This window comes from Molossus molossus, unplaced genomic scaffold (assembly GCF_014108415.1).
Source record: "Molossus molossus isolate mMolMol1 unplaced genomic scaffold, mMolMol1.p scaffold_m16_p_16, whole genome shotgun sequence".
NCBI classification, from domain to species: Eukaryota; Metazoa; Chordata; class Mammalia; order Chiroptera; family Molossidae; genus Molossus; species Molossus molossus.
Window position 1 is genome coordinate 24,431,520 of NW_023425351.1, and position 19,869 is coordinate 24,451,388.

Consider the following 19,869-nt stretch of genomic DNA (forward strand, 5'->3'; position numbering starts at 1 on the left):
AATATGAACTGTCAAATAATTATAAATAGGCCAAGGGAGTTATGGTGTGTCCTACCTAGATTCTCTTTCCTAGGGGTGTGTTCCTCTTGTTTGACTTCATATTTCCTATTGGTGAGGATATTTACAAGATCACACCAGTACAAACATATTTAATTCATATCAAGAAAAGGTTTATGATGCTTAAGAATGTGGACTGATAGTTTTTATATATAGTTTTATGCTAGTGAAGTAATATTTAAAATAGCTTATTAAGTAGATTTAAAAATCGTAGATGTAAGGTAAAACTCTGTGCAGGTCAAAGAGCCTACAAAGTAGAGCTGGGAAGTATGTACAAGTCTGTTCTGCAAAAAATCCAGACACCGCAAGTCATTTAGCCAGACTATATTTTGTTTCCCCATCAAAAAAACTCCTTCACTACAAGTCAATGTCAAATTAAACCCTTAGAAAAGATAATAAAAAAGATGTGATAGGTGCAAATACATTTTTCTAGGATTAAATCTATAGTAATAAAAATACATGTTGAGGTGTTTTTTTGTTTTGTTTCTTAAATCCTCGCCCAAGGATATTTTTCTACTTATCTTCAGATAGAGTGGGAGGTGGGGAGAGAGAAACATCAATGTGAGAGAGAGATACTGACTGGCTGCCTCCCGCATGACCCCGACCAGGGCTGGGGACAGAACTGCAACCCAGGTATGTGCCCCTGACCGGAATCAAACCTGTAACTCTTTGGTCCATGAGCTAATGCTCCAACCACTGAGCAAAAGTGACCAGGGCTGTTGAGGTACTTTTTGTTGTTTGTTTGTTTGTTTAAGGCCACAGCTTGGTTTAGTCTGGATAAATAAAACCTTGTAAAAGTGGAATCACTTCATTATAAGCCCTATTTTGGATGATCAGACTAAAGGTTTTGGTTTATAAAGAATTTAATTAATGTATTTGTTATGGTTAATAGAAGTTTGATTTGTAATACATATACATTCATGAAACATTGAGATATTTTTTAAAAGACTGTTTTGAGAAATCACTAGTTACTAATAAACATTTTGTGTCCATCATTCGATATATAAAGTTGTATAAAATCATCTTACGCATGTGGGATTGTAGTTTTGAAGATATCCAGTGTGCAGTTGCAAGTTTTATCCCAGATTTCTAGGGTGAATTTTTCACCATTCAGGATAACAACATTCTCTAAGCAGTTGGTACCAGATCGTGCTAACTGCTCATTGTCTACAAAAGAACAGAGCAATTCATTTACATACAACCAGGGTCACATTTAAAACTTTGTGTCACTTATCTGGAACAGACATACCTTGCTGCACACACCAGTATAACTGGGCAAAAATATCATCCAAAAGCACATCGCTGAGAACTTCTAAATACTGGGTGAAAACATCGCAGATGGCATAAAGGGCATGATTACAGGTCGTTGTCATCCATTCAGCTTTCTGGAGGGGAGAAAGTCAGACCATTTATCAACTCTAGAATTAAAGAAATATGTTTGCATGTGTAAAATGTAAGCCTGTCCCTGTACCTCTGAGATCCCTACTTCCCTCTAGAACATTATATTCACCTCATTTAATACCCACTATTTATTTTTCTTCATTATCTCATAACCACCTATGTATAAAATAATTTAACTATTTTTTACACTGTTTGCTTTAATTGTAAAGAACTACACTGCTATTATATTAGCATTATGACTTCCCAAAGAGTGTGCATGAAGAACAGCTGGCCTTGCTAGAATATGACCGAACAGGAAAGAGAAATAGGAGGAAGAAAAGGATAAGAATATGAATCCAGGGAGGGGGAATCAGTGGGGGAAAAAGGAGAAACATCTGTAACAAAAATAAATAAATAAATTAAAAAAAAAAAAAAAAAAGAATATGTATCCAAGCGGGATCAACCTATCTTTAAAATTAAACTGATTTTCATAAAATACAGCTACTTAAAAATACCATATAAGGCAAACAGGGCCATACAAAGAAGTGCAAATAATTTCTCTGTTTTCCTCAAATGCATAATAGACTAACCTGAATGGACAGTTTTCATACATAATTTTGTGCTAGTGCATACTTATGTCTACTTATTACCATGTAGTTTTTTTTTTGTTTGTTTGTTTTTTAACATCCTCACCCGAGGACATTTTTCCATTTTTTGTTCAGGTAGAGTGGGAGGGAGAGAGAGGAAGGGAGAGAGAGAGAAACATTGATGTGAAAGGGACACATCGCGTGGTCGCCACCCGCACAACCAACCAGGGCCGGGGACAAACTGCAACCTCGGTACGTGCCCTTAGCGGGAACCGAACCCGGGTCTCTCCGGACCGCAGGCCGATGCTCTAACCGCTGAGCCAAACCGGCCAGGGCCCATGTAGTTTTTATACAATTCAGAATCAAATGTCACTATGAATACTGAAGAAAGCGACTGGTGTTTACAGTTGTGACAATATTAAAAAGAGGAAAAGAAAGGAAGTTCAACAAAAACATTGAAAACAAAAAGCAATTCATTAACTCGGTTCTATCCCCAAATAGTGTTCTTGTTTATAAAGATATACAATTTATTATAATGCCTTATGGAAAATTTTTCTAGTAATTTTTTTCTGTGCTTAATCTGAAATACTAAAATGTATTAGGAAAAATATTAAGAGCCTCTTAACTTGACTACATTAAATGAACATATTGTGTCTTCTTACCTCTGTCTGCTGTTCCGGTAATTTCATGTTATCAAAGATTCTGAAGACAATTCTAAACAAATCCTGCCACCAGTGTTTTTCGTAAGTGTGGCCATACGTTTTCATTATTTCAAACATTACTGTTAAACCCCTAAAGTGATATAACATAATTAGTAAAACCATAATACAAAAAAGCATCGCACATCAGAATTTCTGTCTTAAAATAAGTGTTACAGTTCACAAAGCTACACAGAAAACAAAGTTTAAAACTGGTTTTAAGAATTCTAAGTTGTTACACAGCTTTCTTTAGAATGCATCATTCAGGAAAAACTTCAAAGGCCTTAACTTAAAATTTTTTCTTTATTTTACTTTTCCTCCAGTCCCACCCCATCACTAGCATTTAAAAATAGTACATGAAATTACAGACTGAGAGATCATCGTACTGGTGATTATTAATTTTCTGGCATTGTGACCAGGAAGGAAACACATCAATAACAGTCTAAGAAATACAAAATGGATTTTAGAAAATCTTTTTCAAAGAGCTATAGAAATTTTTAGCTAATACTATAATTGTTTATATAATGTCCTCAAACAAAGAATTTGTAAAACTAATCCACTAAGACATTCATGTGGGCAAGGTCTGTTCCCTGTTACATCCCAGGCACAGAGCAATGCTTGTCACCTAGAAGGCACTTGGTAAGTATTTGCTGAATAAATAAAGTGCTTAGGATCACATTCACTATCTTTGAATAAGTGTTAAAACTAAAATTTAAAATTGCCTTCCGGATTCCTCATTATCTTTCTCGCAACTGGAGGAGGTAGTACACAGGGGCTAAAGGGTGATAGATGGAGACTTGACCTGGAGTGGTAAACACACAATACAGTATATAGATGATGTGTTGTAGAATTGTGCACTTAAACCTGTATAATTTTGTTAATCAGTGTCACTTCTATAAATTCCATTTAAAAAAAAACACCTTCATGTAACCAGTAAAAAGCTTGATATTTCCTCTATATGTTACTTTCTATTAGCAAAATATAGATAACCTTCAATTTAGAAAAGGTTTATATTTCCAAAAGTCTGATGGTAAGCCAGAACAAAATTTTCTTTGAAGGCTCCATAAAGATGGTACATGGTCTAGCTCATTTGCTGCTATGCAACCCCCAGGCTTACTACATGCCTGGCACATAACAGGATCAAAACAAGTATTTGTTAAATGTGTAAAAACAATATTATTGTAGTCTGGCCCTAAGCAGGTTCACAACCGTTTGTTTGATTCACAAGATATCTAACATGTAATGAGCAGCAGTAAGGAAACTAGTCCACGTTTCTCCCCAACAATGAAAAGAGGCTCCCCCTCCCTCTTCCTCCATGTCCTGAGCTGGAAATCCATTTCCTTTCTCTCCAAGGAACTGGATGCTAACTCCCATGCCTGGGGAGAAGGGGATGTGGGGACCCTGTTTTTTCTAGGCCCCCAAAGCAAACACATATCTATAGAGGTTTCCAAGAATTTTTACTGTTGAAGAAGTCTTTTTAAAAGTAATACTTAAGTTGCTAGTGTAGGGAAAAAGAATATTTGGGACTCTGGGTTAATTGTTTAATCATAAATTTACAGAATTTTGAGGGAGTCAATGAGAACACATCTGAAAGTATTTTGTAATGAATGTGTTATAAATCACAATGTTCCATTTTTACATGTAATCTAAATTATCAGCCCTTAAAGATCCTGGGATGAGATAAAAAAATGAAAGCCATCACGGAAGTTTATTCATATTTTCTCTCTCCTTTACTAGCTAGGATACATATTTTCTCTTCCCTTTAACAACCAGAACCCATCCGTAATCTGAATATAATATGGTGAGAAGTAAGGTAGTGTGATCCCACACAAGGAGAGGCTAACAGGCTAAGAAAGCAGACAGGTCCCTCATAAGATAAAATGTTGTCCACTGTTCTCATGATTACAAAACTCTGAGAAATTCCCAAGGTTTGAGTCAACGTTTGAGTCCTGCTTTGGATGACTTACCTATGTCATAACATTTTTTTGTTATAACAAGTAATGATATAAAAGTGAAAAGTTTCTTAGAAAATAAATCAGACTTAACCTTGAATGGGAATGGGTGTGGTTCTGGCATAAGGGGAGGAAAGATTCATTCTTTCATTACATTTCTATCATTGATTTGTTACAAGTCTGACCACCTTTGTGAAATTAAAAAGTTCAGTAAACTGTCCAAATGACTAATGATTCTCCCTAAAAAGAAGACAAGATAATTAAAAGAGGGATTTTAACATAAAACAATTCATAATGCACTTGAGCACTTTTGACAGATAATGAAATACAAATTGGCCATTTCAATTTGTCACCAGAGTGAGAAAAATTATCCTATGGGATTGACCTGAGCTGTAACACAAAAGTGTATACTAAGCACTTGTCTGGTTACATTATAGCCACAATACTTTCCTTACAAATTGATTATATCTTCATTACAGATCTTTTATTAGGAATATACTTTGGAAAGAGTTCTTTTGAATAGACCTGTATCGTTCAAAACTATGTTATTGACCAGTCTTCAGAGAAAGAGTTCTTTACCTAAAATCCATCAAAAATGTGCATTTAGAAATTTCCATCATTCATCGGGAAGTAAATTTTGCCACTAACTTCTATTTCTAGTTGGAAACAAATGTATGAAAAGACAGAATGGGTAAAGTACTAAAGTAACATAGAAGCTAAAACAGAATGTGGGCTATAATAAAATTTTAAGGAAAAGTAATGTATTTCCATTTTTTATCACTGCTCTAGTTTAACATTTTAAAATCTGCCTATCTAATAACTGGTATATATTTGATAAAACACATGATTTATGGCCTTTCACTACTAAACTTGTGTTCACATAAGAAAAGTTAATCTGATTAAGGTCAAAAGAAGCCTTACAAAATTTTAATTACAAATACTGATTGTTACCTGGTTCTTACATCTAATTTGCATCTATTGATGATGCAGGACAACTCAAAGAGGATGGGGAACCACCCTCTCACCCACACCCTGTCTTCAGGAGCCACATTCATGTCGTCGCTTGTGTATTCTTTAAAAGCCTTCAAGAGGAAAGGGAGGGTTATTAAAGGCAAAACATAAAACCAACATTAAGCACATTTCTCTAAAACTTTAAAAGATACTTTACAAATCAAAGTAAACAATGTGGTAAGACATAATAATTCATTTAAAAAAAAAAAAAAGATGATTATAACTGCCTATAAAGAGCACTGGACCAGAACCCAAAAGTTGGTTTCAGCTTCAACTCTGATACCAGCTTTCTGCATTATTAACTAGGTTAAATCAGGTTTTTGTTTTTACCATTTAAATGATTATCACACCATGCAGCCACACTAACCATACTGGGGAGGTGAGGTCAAATGTTTCGATGCATGTACTTTTTACATAAAAAGTACTAAGTACTTCATAGTTCTTTGTCAGTGTATAGTAAAACTTTTACTACCAAGTCTAACATGTATCACTTCTCCTTATGGTAGTTACAAAGACAGATTCAAATATGTGAGTTAAAGTTGGCAGGCAGGTTGCCAATTCAGCCTTTTACTCCAGTGCTGAAGCCCACACTCATCCACTGACAGTCGACTTCAGCACTGCAGACAGAGCACGACAGGGGAAACACAGCACAGGGAATGGCTAAAATTGTAGGCTTGGGTTCAAACCCTAGCCCTGCAATTACAGACATGGTTTTTAACTTCTTTGTGCCTCAGATTCCTTATCTGTATGGGACTATGGCTCTACCTATTCCATAAAGCTGTTAGGAAAATGAAACAAGTTAATACAGGTGAAACACTCAGAAAAATACCCAATACCTTCAATAAATGTTAGCTATCAGTATTACCCATTATAACTCAGAATCAAGTTCAGATAATTTTGGGGTTTACTGAAAAAGAAATGTTTCATATCCTCTTAATTTCCAAATAAACATAGTTCTCAGACTGGGAATAAATATTCAGTAAAATTTTGTTTACTAAATGACACTATACCTGAGGCCTGTCAGACACATATTTTGCACAATGGCGAATGAGTCGAATTGCTTCCATACTTGTGTCTGGGAAAGCTGCATTGCATGCAAATTCAGACAAACACTTCACTGCATCCTGGAAAGAATCAATGGTCGCTGGGAAGTGTTTTTCAAACACAAGGGCTAAAAAAGGGGGAAATATATCAAAATAGTTATATTTTTTTCAATTATTCTTAATTATACCAAAAAATATTATCAACTTTTGGATGTAATGTATGCTTCTTAAAGGTGAAAGCCTTGGATGTCTAACAAACAAGACTTCAAGTCTATGGTGCCCACCTTGAGTAAAGACAGGGAAACAGGTCTGTGTTTTATTTACACTACAAACTCAGCAGCTACCACAGTGACTGGTACAGAGTAAGCACTGTATCAACAGTTGTTAAGTGAATATACAAAATTATGTTCAATCTCCCTGTATCTCAGTTTCTTAATCTATAAAATGAGAACACTACTACCCACAGGATAGCACTAAATACAATAATGCAAGTAAAAAGTGCTTAGCACAATACTTAATTCAAGCAAGCATTCAGATGATAGCTATGATAATGTCATTATTCCTGAAGTTGATGGTGGTCATCATTATAATCTTCTAGACAGGTTTAACTTACATCTTTAATATTTTATTCTCCCTCAAAGTCAAAGGAGGCTTTGAAGTGTAGTGGTTAAAAACAAAGGCTTTGCCCGTAGGTAAATTACTTAACCTTACTGGGCCTGAAGTTCCTAATCTATTGGTTAAAAAAGGGGGATACTAAAGATACTTATCTCATAGAGTAGTTGTGAAGACTGAACAAAATACATGCAAAGTGTTTACAGTGCTTGTCATATAGTAAATGTTCAATAACTGTTAACTATAACAATATATCATTATTTACTCTGCTTATGTAGGTAAAACTTGGTAAACTTAAAAACCATAATAGGCCCATAACCTTATATTTGAATTATCTTCTGAACACATTGTAGTTTTTTTCTTTTTTTGTGCAGTTAAGTTTCCTACATTTGAGGAAATCGTAGGGGTCAGCACATCCAGAGTGTAATGGATAAGCCTTGCCCTGGAAAAATCACCTTTGTGATCATGGTATTTCCCCTACCAGGTAAACATTTTATATATATATATAATATATATATATTTTATATTATATCTATATATAAATATATATTATATATATATGTAGTTTTTTTTTCTTAAATATAGCTAAAAGAAATACTCACTGACAATGTGCCCTGTGGTTTGGAATGCAAGTTCCACTATGCTTTCATCTTGATCGGACGCAGCGAGATGAAATACAGAGAAAATGTTCTTCCATCCAGACCGAATGTTAGCAGCTTGAGAATTCACCATCTGTGCTATACACCGTACAACCATATCTCGAATGGTTGGAGACCTAAAACATTAATATAAATTTCTTGGATATGCACACAGATAAAACTTATCAGTTTTCTTTCTATTTTTTGCTCCCTGCTATAAAAAAAAAAGAAAAAAAAAAAGGTATTTTTCTGATATTAAACAATTTAATAAATATACCTGTTTCGTTTCATTATATGCTCAAAAGGTCTTAAGAAATCCTTCTGGAATCTGAAATTAGCAAGCTCCCCTTTCTCTAAGAACTTCATTGACAACTGCCTCAAGGAGTCAACTGCAAAAATAGCTACATCTTCATTAGGATTACAGCCAACCTGCAATGACAATAGAAATACAGGGTGCAAATAGCAGTGAAAATCTGTGATTTTTAATTTTTGTTTAAAAAATATGTATCACGTCCTGGCCAGTTTGGCTCAGCAGTTAGAGTGCCAGCCTGCAGACTGAAGGGTCACAGGTTCAACCCCCTGGTCAGGGTCATGCAGGGGAGGGGGTAGGAAGGAAACCAATCAATGTGTTTTTCTCACATCAATGTCCCCTCCCCCCACTTCCACTCTATCTAAAAATCAATGGAAAATGTCCTCGAGGATTAACAAAAAAATAAAAAGTATACCATTAATAGCATATATAAATACATTCTAAGGTTCTCCATAAAAGCACTAGGTGCTAATATTTCTCAACAGAAAAACATTATTTTAACTAAATCCTTAAAATCTAGAGCTAAAGAAAAAACAGGATTCAAAAGATTTTCTAAATTTAGTCACAAAAACAATTTAAAAATTGCTTGGAAAGAAAAATTCTCAACTAGATAAGAAAATTTTACACAATGAAAAATAATATAACTGTAAGCAAGTCCTATAGTTATTCAAATACCTTATTAAAATGATCTCCAATAACTTCCCAAATTCGAGACCACTGCAATCTTATTCTTCCCATGTTGTAATATGATATTTCTACTATTTTTTGTAGACTAAACATTCTTGGATGTGTAGCGGAAAGTAATTCATCCATAGACACAGCACAGAGCCAACGAACAAAATCCACTATAATATAAATAGATTTACAATTTTTTAGCTTAATGTTCAGGTCTTTTAGCCAAACCACCAGCTGATAAGAGAAATAAATGTACATACTTACCAATAGCATTTCCATCTAGTCTTGTAGACCCTGTAAATATTCTAAAGGGGAAAAAAAATTATGACTCAAATGTATAATCTGACAAAAACATGTATAAGTTTCACATCTATTACATTAATTCAAATGCAGCTACTTTTATCTGTTTTAAAGGAACAACAATAACAAAAAAATCAGGTAGTCAAATAAATAATTCTTATTATACAATTTAGTAACTACAGTTTGATGTTCCTCCCTCCCACCTTTGCATTCAACAATATATAAAGTAATATATGGTTCCAATTTTATTAGTAAATTTACAAATACTGGATATTTATCTTATGAGATTGGGAATAAGAAACATTAATTTGTAAAACTAATAATTTGCACACTATAAAACAAAGTTTTTCAATCTTTTCTACATTATCTACTAACAACAAATTTTTAAAATGAGAAAATTCTACTTCATTTCTACAAGTAATGTATGTTTGATCATTTATGTTAAGTTACAAGCAATTTAATAGAACCTTGCAAACAGTTCCAACAATTTAACCAAGAAGTAGCAAACCTACTTTTCTTAGGGCATTCAAATACTTAGTGCTAAGCTATGCTGTCCAGCTTTGCCCAGCCTTCTTCACTGAGCTCTGTTTCTGTATTTTAAAGTTTAATGAAAGATTTCAGCATAAACATATTAGTCCTCTTTTTCAAAGTTTGCATTCTTATCCATGCACTGGGTTTGTAACCAAGAGTTTGAATGTGACTTCCAGCATGAACTGATATTCCTCAATTTAAAATAAACATCATAAAATCAGCATGGTAGAAAATAAATCATTTAAAGGCAGGAACAGGTCAAATATTAAACTTAAAAACAGAAGTAATCACAGTAACAGAAATAGCTACCAATAATTGCAATGTGGGTATTATTTTAACTGCTTCATATATATCCCCTGAAAACAGTAACAAATACCCTGGGAAGTAGGTACCAATATACTTCCAATTTAAAAACAAAGAAATTTCCTTAAAGTAACAGAACTAGTCAGCGCTGGAGCCAAGATTCAAACCCGGACAGGCTAACTCCAGAGTCTACCTTCTTAACCACTGTGCATACTGCCCCACACTCACCTGAGCAAAGCATAATTTAAACATTTTAAGAATATTCTCGTTTTCTCCTGCTACTATAATCTAAATGTTCTCAGTATACCACATTGTTTTAATTGTAGTGCCCTTGAATGTCTATCTATATGTTCTGGCCATGAGAAACAAAAACAAGACAGGAAAAACAGCTTAGAAACTGCCAACATGGCAACTCGGAATCTGACCTCCTGATAAAGGAATATCTTGAGTTTTCCCATACAGCAAAACAAAACAATTCAAAGATCTGGCTAAAAACACAATCTGGGAGAAAAAAAAATAAGAGTAATAAGGCCCCATTTAATCCAGTGGTTCGAATGGATCCAGAAATCAAAACATGCAAAGCCTCTGTATAAAGCTCTCACATGAATAAAAAATGAAAACTGTGACTATGCATTATTAGTGTCATTAGCCGAGAGGTATTCCCATAAGGCAATATAAAAAAAACAAAAACAGTGAAAACCAAATAGTATAGGAGAAACAACAGGAAGAGAAACAAAAGAAACATTTTTTTTTTTTAACTGAGAAGGAAGCAAATGGTAAAGAACAGAAGCAGAGATGGAGATTATACGCAACTACAGGGGAGATACACAACACATTTCTCTGAATGATGTAAAATAACAGAGAACAAAGGTCACAAAACAGAGAAGCTGCAGCAGCAATCAGACAGATGGGTCCTTTAGAATCAGGTGATGGTGGAAGGCAGTGGAAGCATGCATCCTGGGAAAGGGCATTCAGATTCCCACTCACTTTGGTAGCCTCTGAGGGGTGCTCTATTTCTAGTAATGCTCCACTAAACATAAGTCATATGAGAGCACAGCAGTCTGTGGAAGCATTTAACATTAAGCCTTAATATACTAAGGCAGGAGAACAGAGCTATGTTTCACAAAATCAGTCTATGAAATGGATTTTACAGTCTCTGTATGAAAAGCAAAGGACAGTAGCATGAGAATCTTGTGTGCTAATATTAAAAGACATGTCCTGGGAAGCATGAGTAAAAAAATAAATTTCACAGATTACTGTTTCATCCATATTATGATAGTAATGTAGCAATGCCAAAAACAGAAGATTGACAAAACTTTTAGATTCTAGATCAAAGAAACTTTAAACTGTACACAACACACAGGCAAAGTAAATTATTATATATGTAAAAAGTTTTCACAGTGAAATATCGGAGCTAACTTTTATTTCTCAGACCTAACTGAAAGCTATTTATGAGCAAATAAATAGCTCATAAATAGAGAGAGGGAGCTGTATGTATTTTCTGAAAGGTGACTGAATGTTCAAAAGTGTGAGATGGGCCAGTTTTACAAAGCTAGATCTGATGTGCTGAAAAAACAATACAAACAAAAACTATGGCACTAAATAACTGTTTTCTTAGCTTTTAGATAATCCATTCTGGAACAAACTCAATCCCCTACGCAGGTTAGTAATACTTGTAAAATTGGTCTAGTTTAGCAATGCCTAGCAAATTCTACCCTAGCAAATCCTAGAGGATCAGGTACTCCAGATTAAAGTGCCCAATATTCTCAATTCTAATGGATTCCTAATACAAAAGTGGAGATAATTAGAAAATGTTATCATTGTCAAGTTTTTAATGGAACTGGATATTTTTCTATTAAGAAACAGAAGCTATAAATAAGAATTATTTTTACTTTTCATGTTCAGTTCCTATACTTGTCATAAGAGATTTTTCAGAATAGGCCAAAGGACAGGAAAATGATTTTTTTTTTTTTTTTCTGAACAAGTACAGAACTTTCCAGTATGATACCTGATAATATTCTCACCACTGTCTTAAATACCAGGGCAATCTCACTGAATTAGCTTATAGACTAGAGTCAGAATATTTCATATGAAGCCCTGGCTCAGTGGCTGGAGCGTCTGTCTGTGGACCAGAGAATCCCGGGTTTGGTTCACACTAGTGGAACGCACCAAAAAAAGAGAACATTTCATATAAAAATAAGCTCAGATATTTGAGAAGAAATCTAACAAAAATGTGAAATGTACCACACAAGAACAATATCTTATAATAAATCAAAGATGTAACTTTTGTTTTTATTATAAGCTAAAATTTAAATACTGAGGTTTTGTGTAAAATTGGACATTAAATTTATGTTTGTAGCCTGGCTGGTGTGGTTCAGTGGTTGAGCGTTGACCCTAGCACCAAGAGGTCACTGTTTCAATTCTCAGTCAGGGCACATGCCAATCGATGTTCTCTCTCATCGATGTTTCTTTCTCTCTCTCCCCCTCTCCCTTCCTCTAAAATCAATGAAGAAAAAAAAATTTTTTTTTTTTAAATTTATGTTTGTAGAAGTCTCTGGTGATGATGACTAGATGATGAAGTACTAATAATACTTAAGCTAGGACAACTCTGAAACAGTATAAATTATTAAAACAGGCATATTATCTGTTCAAATGAGTGACAGGTTTACCTGTAACAAATAGTGGGAGTTGGATAAATCAGAACTAGGTATGGTCATATAAAGTATATTACAGAAACGAAATAGTAGGTATAATGTTGACTCTTGTCTGAAGAGATTCCCATAATGACAGTGAAGACACTTTTCTGGAAAGCAAGATCACTCGAAAGCAAGCTATCCTGATAGCAGAAGGGCAGACACCACACTGCTCTGGAGTTGTACATGCATGTAGAGAGGCTAAGAGTGCACACTCAAGATATGCTGCCTGAGTGTACACTCTGGTTCCACTCCTCAAAATTTTCTTTGAGTGAAATCGTTATCAAAATAATCAAGATCACCTTGGTCGGTCTGGTTCAGCGGTTAGAGCATCTGCCCTTGGACTGAATGGTGGAGGCTTTGATACCTGGTCAAGGGCACGTACCTGGGTTGCAGGTTCATTCAGGAAGCAACCAATCAATGTCTCTTTCTCACATCAATGTCCACACCCCCCGGCAACTCTATCTAAAAAAATTAATGGAAAAATATCCTCAGGTGAGGATTAAACAAAAAGATAATTATTTTCAAGGAAAATTCCCAGGGAGAACTTCCAGGGTCAGTAACCTGGAATACTCTAGTTCTGTCTATACTTAGAGAAGACGTTTTTTTCTGATACAAAGTAAAATAATGGATCAGCATGAGCCCCCAAGCACCAAAAACAGAAAAAAAGAAAAAAAAAACACAACCAAAACACAAAACACAGTACATATTATATTTACATTTTTGAAAGTTTCCATAGAAGTGGTAAAGAAAAAAATTTTAATGGCAGAGTTGTAAAATGTTAAGTTTCGATTTTGGGGGCATTCATCTGGAAAAACAAATCTTCAAAAAAAACACTAATGTTGTTCTGCAAACTGGGAATTTAAAAAATCTGAAATAAACTATTTGAATAGTAAAATAAACCAGAGTATGGGTTTTCTTTTAGAAAACAACCTAAAAATGAGGAATAGGTACTGTCTGTAATATACCAATTTCCAAGTCTTTTCCAAAGAAGCTTATAATGAGAATTGCCAGCAAATCCCTTCATTTTACTGCTAATGCAGTCCTGTCACAGGAAGACAAGGTGTATTGTTTTCTAATTGGGATAACAAGGGGAATGTTTTCTATAAAGGAAATAAAACCTATGTGTTCTCTTTCATTTTTTACTATTTCCCTAATGCCCACTAATATCTACTGTAACGTACATTACCATACTGTTTCTCTCCTCCTTATATTCTATAATCTAAAATGTAAAATTATAGGTGCTTCATCATCCAAATCACATATCACAATACAGTCTTACATTACTTAAGGAGAGTTATTTTGGCAATAAATTTTTTCTGTTTACTACTGAGCAAAATATATCTAAATGCTATAGGGTTAAAAGAGTATTCATCTGAAAAGGGAATAAAATGAATACCTTACCTATCTACAGCAACCACAACACTCTGAGAACTGGTTTCGCCAATGGATTCCTGAATACTTGCTATCTGCTTCCAGTCCACATTTCCTCCAACTACCACACATAAAAGAGAGTCATTTCAGTTTGAAAATAATTCTGTGGAAGAATATACTTACAGTTCTAAAACACATTTCTGATATTAGTTATTTTCCTAATGAAAGAAATAATGCTTTGGGTAAACAGTTCTTTTGGTATCAGTGACCTTTATCAAGGCCAAAAGTGCTTAATGAGTTGTACTAATTGGTATACAGACACGGTTATAAAGACACAAACTATGTTTGCAATGATTACACATATTAGAGCCACTGAGAATTTAGACCACAAAATTAATAACATTAGGCATAATCACTCTTAATGTTTAAGAAACACAGCACTAACCCAGGTTCCAATGACACCTTCTTAGGATGACTTCAGATTCCACATAATTAGATTTCCCCTGCCATTTAATCCCCAGTCTCCTGCTTACAAATGTTTATTGGAAATTCTATCTATGCTCTAACATCTTCTTATTCAGAAGAATCATTTATTTTTTTCTCTTCAAACTGGTTCCATATGTTAGACAGCAGAACAATAGTTTCCCCAAGTTTTCCAACTCTTAATCTTACATTCATCTTTGAGAACTTTCCCCTCCCTCCGCTAGTCATACATCTTTCTTTTGACCTGTTTTTATATCATTCATTCATTTTCATTCCTACTCAGTTTGGACACTTATAACTTCAGGCCCAGATAACTGAAAGTTTCCAAACTGCTTTTCTTGCTGCTGATTTCCCCCTCTTAAATCTCTTCTTCATTCTCCTGCCAGATTAATTTTCCTAAATCATTAGCTTCATTTTGCTTACTATTACTTTCAGGATAAAGTATAAACTTTTCAGCACAGCATTTAAGGCAGTTCCCTTCAACATTCTAGCCAGTATTCAGGCCATTTCCTCAACTATCTAAAACCTATCTACCAAGACCCAATTTGAGTTCTCAATGAAGGATTTCTCTCTACTCTTCTCATCTTCCTCTGAACTAAGCATTTAACTTAAAGAAGTAGTACTCAATCAGAATTCTGTTCATACAGCAGTTTCATATACATTACTTTGGATGTGGTAATGTTGCCTTCTCAGCCAGATAAAAAGTTCCCTAAGGTTAGGAACCAAGTCATACATTTGTTTTGTATTCCCCTAGACCTTATTCAATATTAAGTCCAAAGCAGATGCTCAACAAACACTTGAATGACTGACCAGACACTCAATGCCTTTAAGAAAGCAAACACAGCCCGGCCGGTGTGGCTCAGTGAATTGAGCATCGTCCCATGGACTGAGAGGTCCCAGTTCGATTCCCAGTCAGGGCACACGCCCAGTTATCAGGCTTGATCCCCAGTAGGAGGCAGCCAATCGATGTCTCTTTCTCACATCCATGTTTCTATCTCTCTCTCCCTTTAAAAAAAAAAAAATCAAAAATATTTTTAAAAATTAAGAATGCAAAAATTGATGTTATTTAAACCAGCTGGACTCAAATTCTAATCCAGCAACTGAACAATGTGAAAAAGAAGTCCTGTCCTTGTATAGTTAATAATTTACTAGGACGACATGACTTACAAAAAACTTTAACACAATGTAATGATTACTTCATTGCCGAAATGAACTAATTACATGGAACACAAGTTTTCCTAAACAGAACTAATTTAGATAGAATAAAAGAGAATGGGGGTGTTAACTTATGGAAAGGCTTCAAATATGATGAAATATTAATTTAAGTTAGCCCAGAAGGATGATCATGTGGGAAAGGAGGCAGAAGGAAAAGCAATTCAGGTAGAAGGAGCAGCATATATAAAGCACTGCAAGTATGTGAGTGGATCAGTCAGAAAATCAGACAACTATATAGCCAGCCCTATGAACTCAGTTACATGGAATACTTGGTACATTAATAAATTAATTATGCATAATTTATACTGGTCCATAAATTAACACTTGGTATATTAATACTTGGTGCATTAAATGCTGTTAATAAAGGATAGCAATTTATCAAAAATATATACACACACACACACAGATTAAACCAAGATTGTCTGTTCCACATCCTCTTCTAGCCTTAATTATGACTACAGTGTCCTGCTGAAGAAAGCATCTGTTGTCTGAGTAGGTGATAGGGCACAGATGTACAGGGGTGAACATCTGTTACGTTGGGTTAACCAATGACGCAGCCTGAAGAGAGGGTCTGCCCAACAGGGGCCAAGTCAACAGACTGGCTCCCTCTTGGAGGTACACTCAAAAATGAGAGACGTGATCAATCAGGAGTGAGCGGAGAATGGAGCAGGCCAGAAAGAGTGGTAGATGACATAAGAGAAAGCCTATAAGCATGAAAGAGAGATAGAAGAGTGTGGCTGGTAGCTTGAATGGCTTGGAAGCTTAAAATTTTAATTTTATTTCTAGATCCAAAATGCGCATATTTTTCTGTAAATCCCCTTCTCTTGAAAGGATAAGGCAGATCATCGCATATCCCTGCAACCTAAGTGGCACAACAGCACAGTGATCAAATTAATTTTAATTCACTTTTAAATATATTAGGAAATGTTATCAGCATGTATCATTATTTCTTGTTTGATTAAACTTTTAGGAGATAAAATACTTCACTGGTGTTTTATTTTTAGTATAACCTACTTCTGTTGCTTGGCAAAATTGAACCCTGGCAATTTGTACTTGTCATTATTTTGGCCTTCTCACTTTCCGTACGTCTTAATAAAAATAAAAATAAAAAGTCTTTCAAAAACTATTGAAATCATTGCACATTCATTTTACTTGCCTGTAAACATTTTTCATTTGTATCTCATGCTACCTTCTGGAGTAATTACAGTTCTAATGTTCCAAGTCAGAGTTCCAGGTTACATAAGTCACCATGCAGGTGCTCAGGCAGTTCTAAATCCTGCTGCTGGGTCACCAAGTTATTAGGTCTACACCTGCACCTCTCAGAACCACAGCCTCTAAAATACAACTGAGGTACAGACTACACTGCTGGCTGATACAGTTGGATAACCACTGGGAACTGTCTCCAGTCCAACTTGAAGCTACAACATGGTCCTGGTCTTCATTTCTTTCTCTATGGATCGTTTTTCAAGCTTGAAATTCTTTTGGATTTCCTAAGAATTTTTACTGCAAGCAACAACAGAGAAATCACTAAAAGATAAAAAGACAGAAAATGTCCAGAAATATAATGTTATAGTATAAAGCCTTAAAAGGTAAATACTCCTAGATCTCAGGTGTATTCCTTCTTGCTCTCTAAGTCATGTCCCTAGATTTCTTGGTTAAAGTGGGGTAAGGAAAAAGGATGAAGAATAATCCAGAAACCATTAATATACTAGACATTGTACTAAATCCATTTGTGTGTGTGTGTGTGTGTATATTTTTTTAATCCTAACAACTCTGTAAGTAGATACTACCATTAGTTTGCAAAAGCCAAAAACCAAAGCTCAGAGAATTAAAGTTATTTGAACACGGTATGAAAAAAATATTTAAACCCGAAAGTCTAGTATTCAAAGTATGGTAAAGGCAGTCTAAACAAGTCAAAGACAGTCTAAACTTTGCCTTCCCAGATGGAACTTTTTTCCATTTATGACTAACAATGTATTGTCTTTGGTTCTTCTGTATCCATTTTTGCTAATATTTTCCTTTGTTCTATCATGTTAAGTCTGGAAATCCCTGGTCAGATTGAGCACACAGGGAACCATGAGAAAGTTTCCATACTGGCAGAAGAGTTTAGTTAGTCAGGTCTGCATAGTACCTTTAAAAAATCTGAATGTGAATGCTTTCTCCAGTTGCCCCAACTATGTATCATCTTATACAAGCCTTCACTCATTTAAGTTACCTACTTAGTCTTAAAAGCAGATAACTACAAATTGTACCTTTCTTTACCCCCGACTATGAGATTAAGACTAAGGGTCATTTAATAATTAGAAACTATTCCAGGTAAAAAGACTTAGTTCTCTACACAGTCATCTTGCTTTTTCTCATAATATTAGCCAAAGGGCATTTTATTGTATCCTTCCAATTATATTTAATTTCTGTAAGAAAGTTACTTACACTGAGCAAGTTAAACAATTTTTGATACTTCATAAAAATAATTTTAAAAATGCTCACCCAGCCCCAGACCCACAAATTCATCAGGAGCCTGATCTTTTGTTCCAGTAAGAGATCCTTCTCTGCCTCGCACTGTTCCAGAAATATATCGAGGTTTCACTCCAGTTCCTATAAGTTGTGCAAGCTCCAACTGACTGATGCACTTCAGAATCTTAATTTTTTAAAAAAGGAGAAAAAAATTCCATGTTTAAAATGTTTGCAAAAATATTTAAATGTATGCAGCCAAGATTTAAACCTAGGCTACAGTATAAATCATTATAAAAAGCTAAATGTGCTTATCCTCAATGTACTAAATTAATTTTCTCCCCAAATACTTAAGCATGAGTTAGAATTAGCTCATTTTTTAAACCAAATTGCAAAATTGAAAATAAAAAAAGTGCTTATACCTCATGCCATGAATTTCCTAAGTAATTTCCATCCGTATGAGCCACTGTGATAAGTGTTTTTATTGTGTCAATGTTCTTCTGTTTCATTTCAGTAATACCAGAACTCACTGTAAGTAAGGTAAATCTTGCTAGCGCCTGGACATATGCATCTCTTTCCAGCTATAACAAAGAGAAAAGTACACTTGACATGGTTGTAAACACAACAGAGTGATCCCTAATTCCCCAATGACAAAATGTTTACTAACTGACAAGTCATGATTTACATACCATACCTCAAACTATAGTGTTTTTTTTTTTTTTAATTTTAAGATAAATGAAACAGAAAACAATGAATTTCTGAAATACAAAGGGGATGAAAGTGTCAAATCAAGATGAGATTTTATTAACAAATAAATTCATATAGTAAAAAACATTCATTGAGTACTTCTATTTCAAGTACTGTATGAACTAGCAGAAACCTGATTTACAAATTTGTTCATTTTTTTTCACTATAACTAGACTGTGCTTTTTAAGCTCTAACATTCATAATCAAATATAAAATGGGTTTTAAAAAAAGAAAGCAAGCTTTGGCTAAATTTATTATCAGACAATGCATATAAATTACTAGAAGAAACTGTCTTCATGAAAATTATGTATTACATACCTGGTTCTTTTAAACCTGTTCTTAGGTTAAGTGAGATATATGTATATATAAATACAGGGTGGGATAAAAGTAGGTTTAGAGTATGAGTACGCAAAACAGAGGTCGTTCTTTTATTATTATTTATTATTATATTAGTTTCTACACAAACAATTGTTAACCTGCTTTCGTTCTACCCTGTATATAAAATATGAAAAAATATATTACTCAGTAAGTATAAACATGCAACATACTTAAATAAGCTATTGAAACTAACATGTAAAAATTCAAAGTCTTGGGAAAAAAATTGCAAACCAAAGTTATCATGATAAATTTTAGACATATCAGTATAGAACTGCCCTATCTGTCACAGCTTCTCAGATACTTAAACATTAAGATTCATTTAAATTGTATCATAAACTTGAAATTAATTTCTCATAAGTCAGACATAAAAAAAAATAATTCAAATTATAGAATGGCATAATTTACGTTTTCCAGACTGGGTACAAAGACAA

The 19,869-nt window shown here is 34.3% G+C and overlaps 1 protein-coding gene and 1 pseudogene across 1 annotated transcript in view; both read right to left on the minus strand.

Moving 5' to 3' along the window:
• Positions 1–19,869, minus strand: part of ARFGEF1 (ADP ribosylation factor guanine nucleotide exchange factor 1) — a 134,221-nt gene that overhangs the window by 13,378 nt on the left and 100,974 nt on the right. Inside the window, exons 21-32 of the mRNA XM_036264377.1 lie at positions 18,736–18,894; positions 18,350–18,500; positions 14,195–14,285; positions 9,228–9,268; positions 8,964–9,133; positions 8,256–8,407; positions 7,943–8,115; positions 6,696–6,856; positions 5,626–5,756; positions 2,687–2,816; positions 1,307–1,442; positions 1,086–1,224 (exon numbers count right to left, since the gene is read on the minus strand). Coding sequence (XP_036120270.1) covers positions 1,086–1,224; positions 1,307–1,442; positions 2,687–2,816; positions 5,626–5,756; positions 6,696–6,856; positions 7,943–8,115; positions 8,256–8,407; positions 8,964–9,133; positions 9,228–9,268; positions 14,195–14,285; positions 18,350–18,500; positions 18,736–18,894 — 1,634 coding nt within the window. The remainder of the gene's footprint in view (positions 1–1,085; positions 1,225–1,306; positions 1,443–2,686; positions 2,817–5,625; positions 5,757–6,695; positions 6,857–7,942; positions 8,116–8,255; positions 8,408–8,963; positions 9,134–9,227; positions 9,269–14,194; positions 14,286–18,349; positions 18,501–18,735; positions 18,895–19,869) is intronic.
• LOC118631970 lies at positions 7,705–7,832 on the minus strand (annotated as a pseudogene).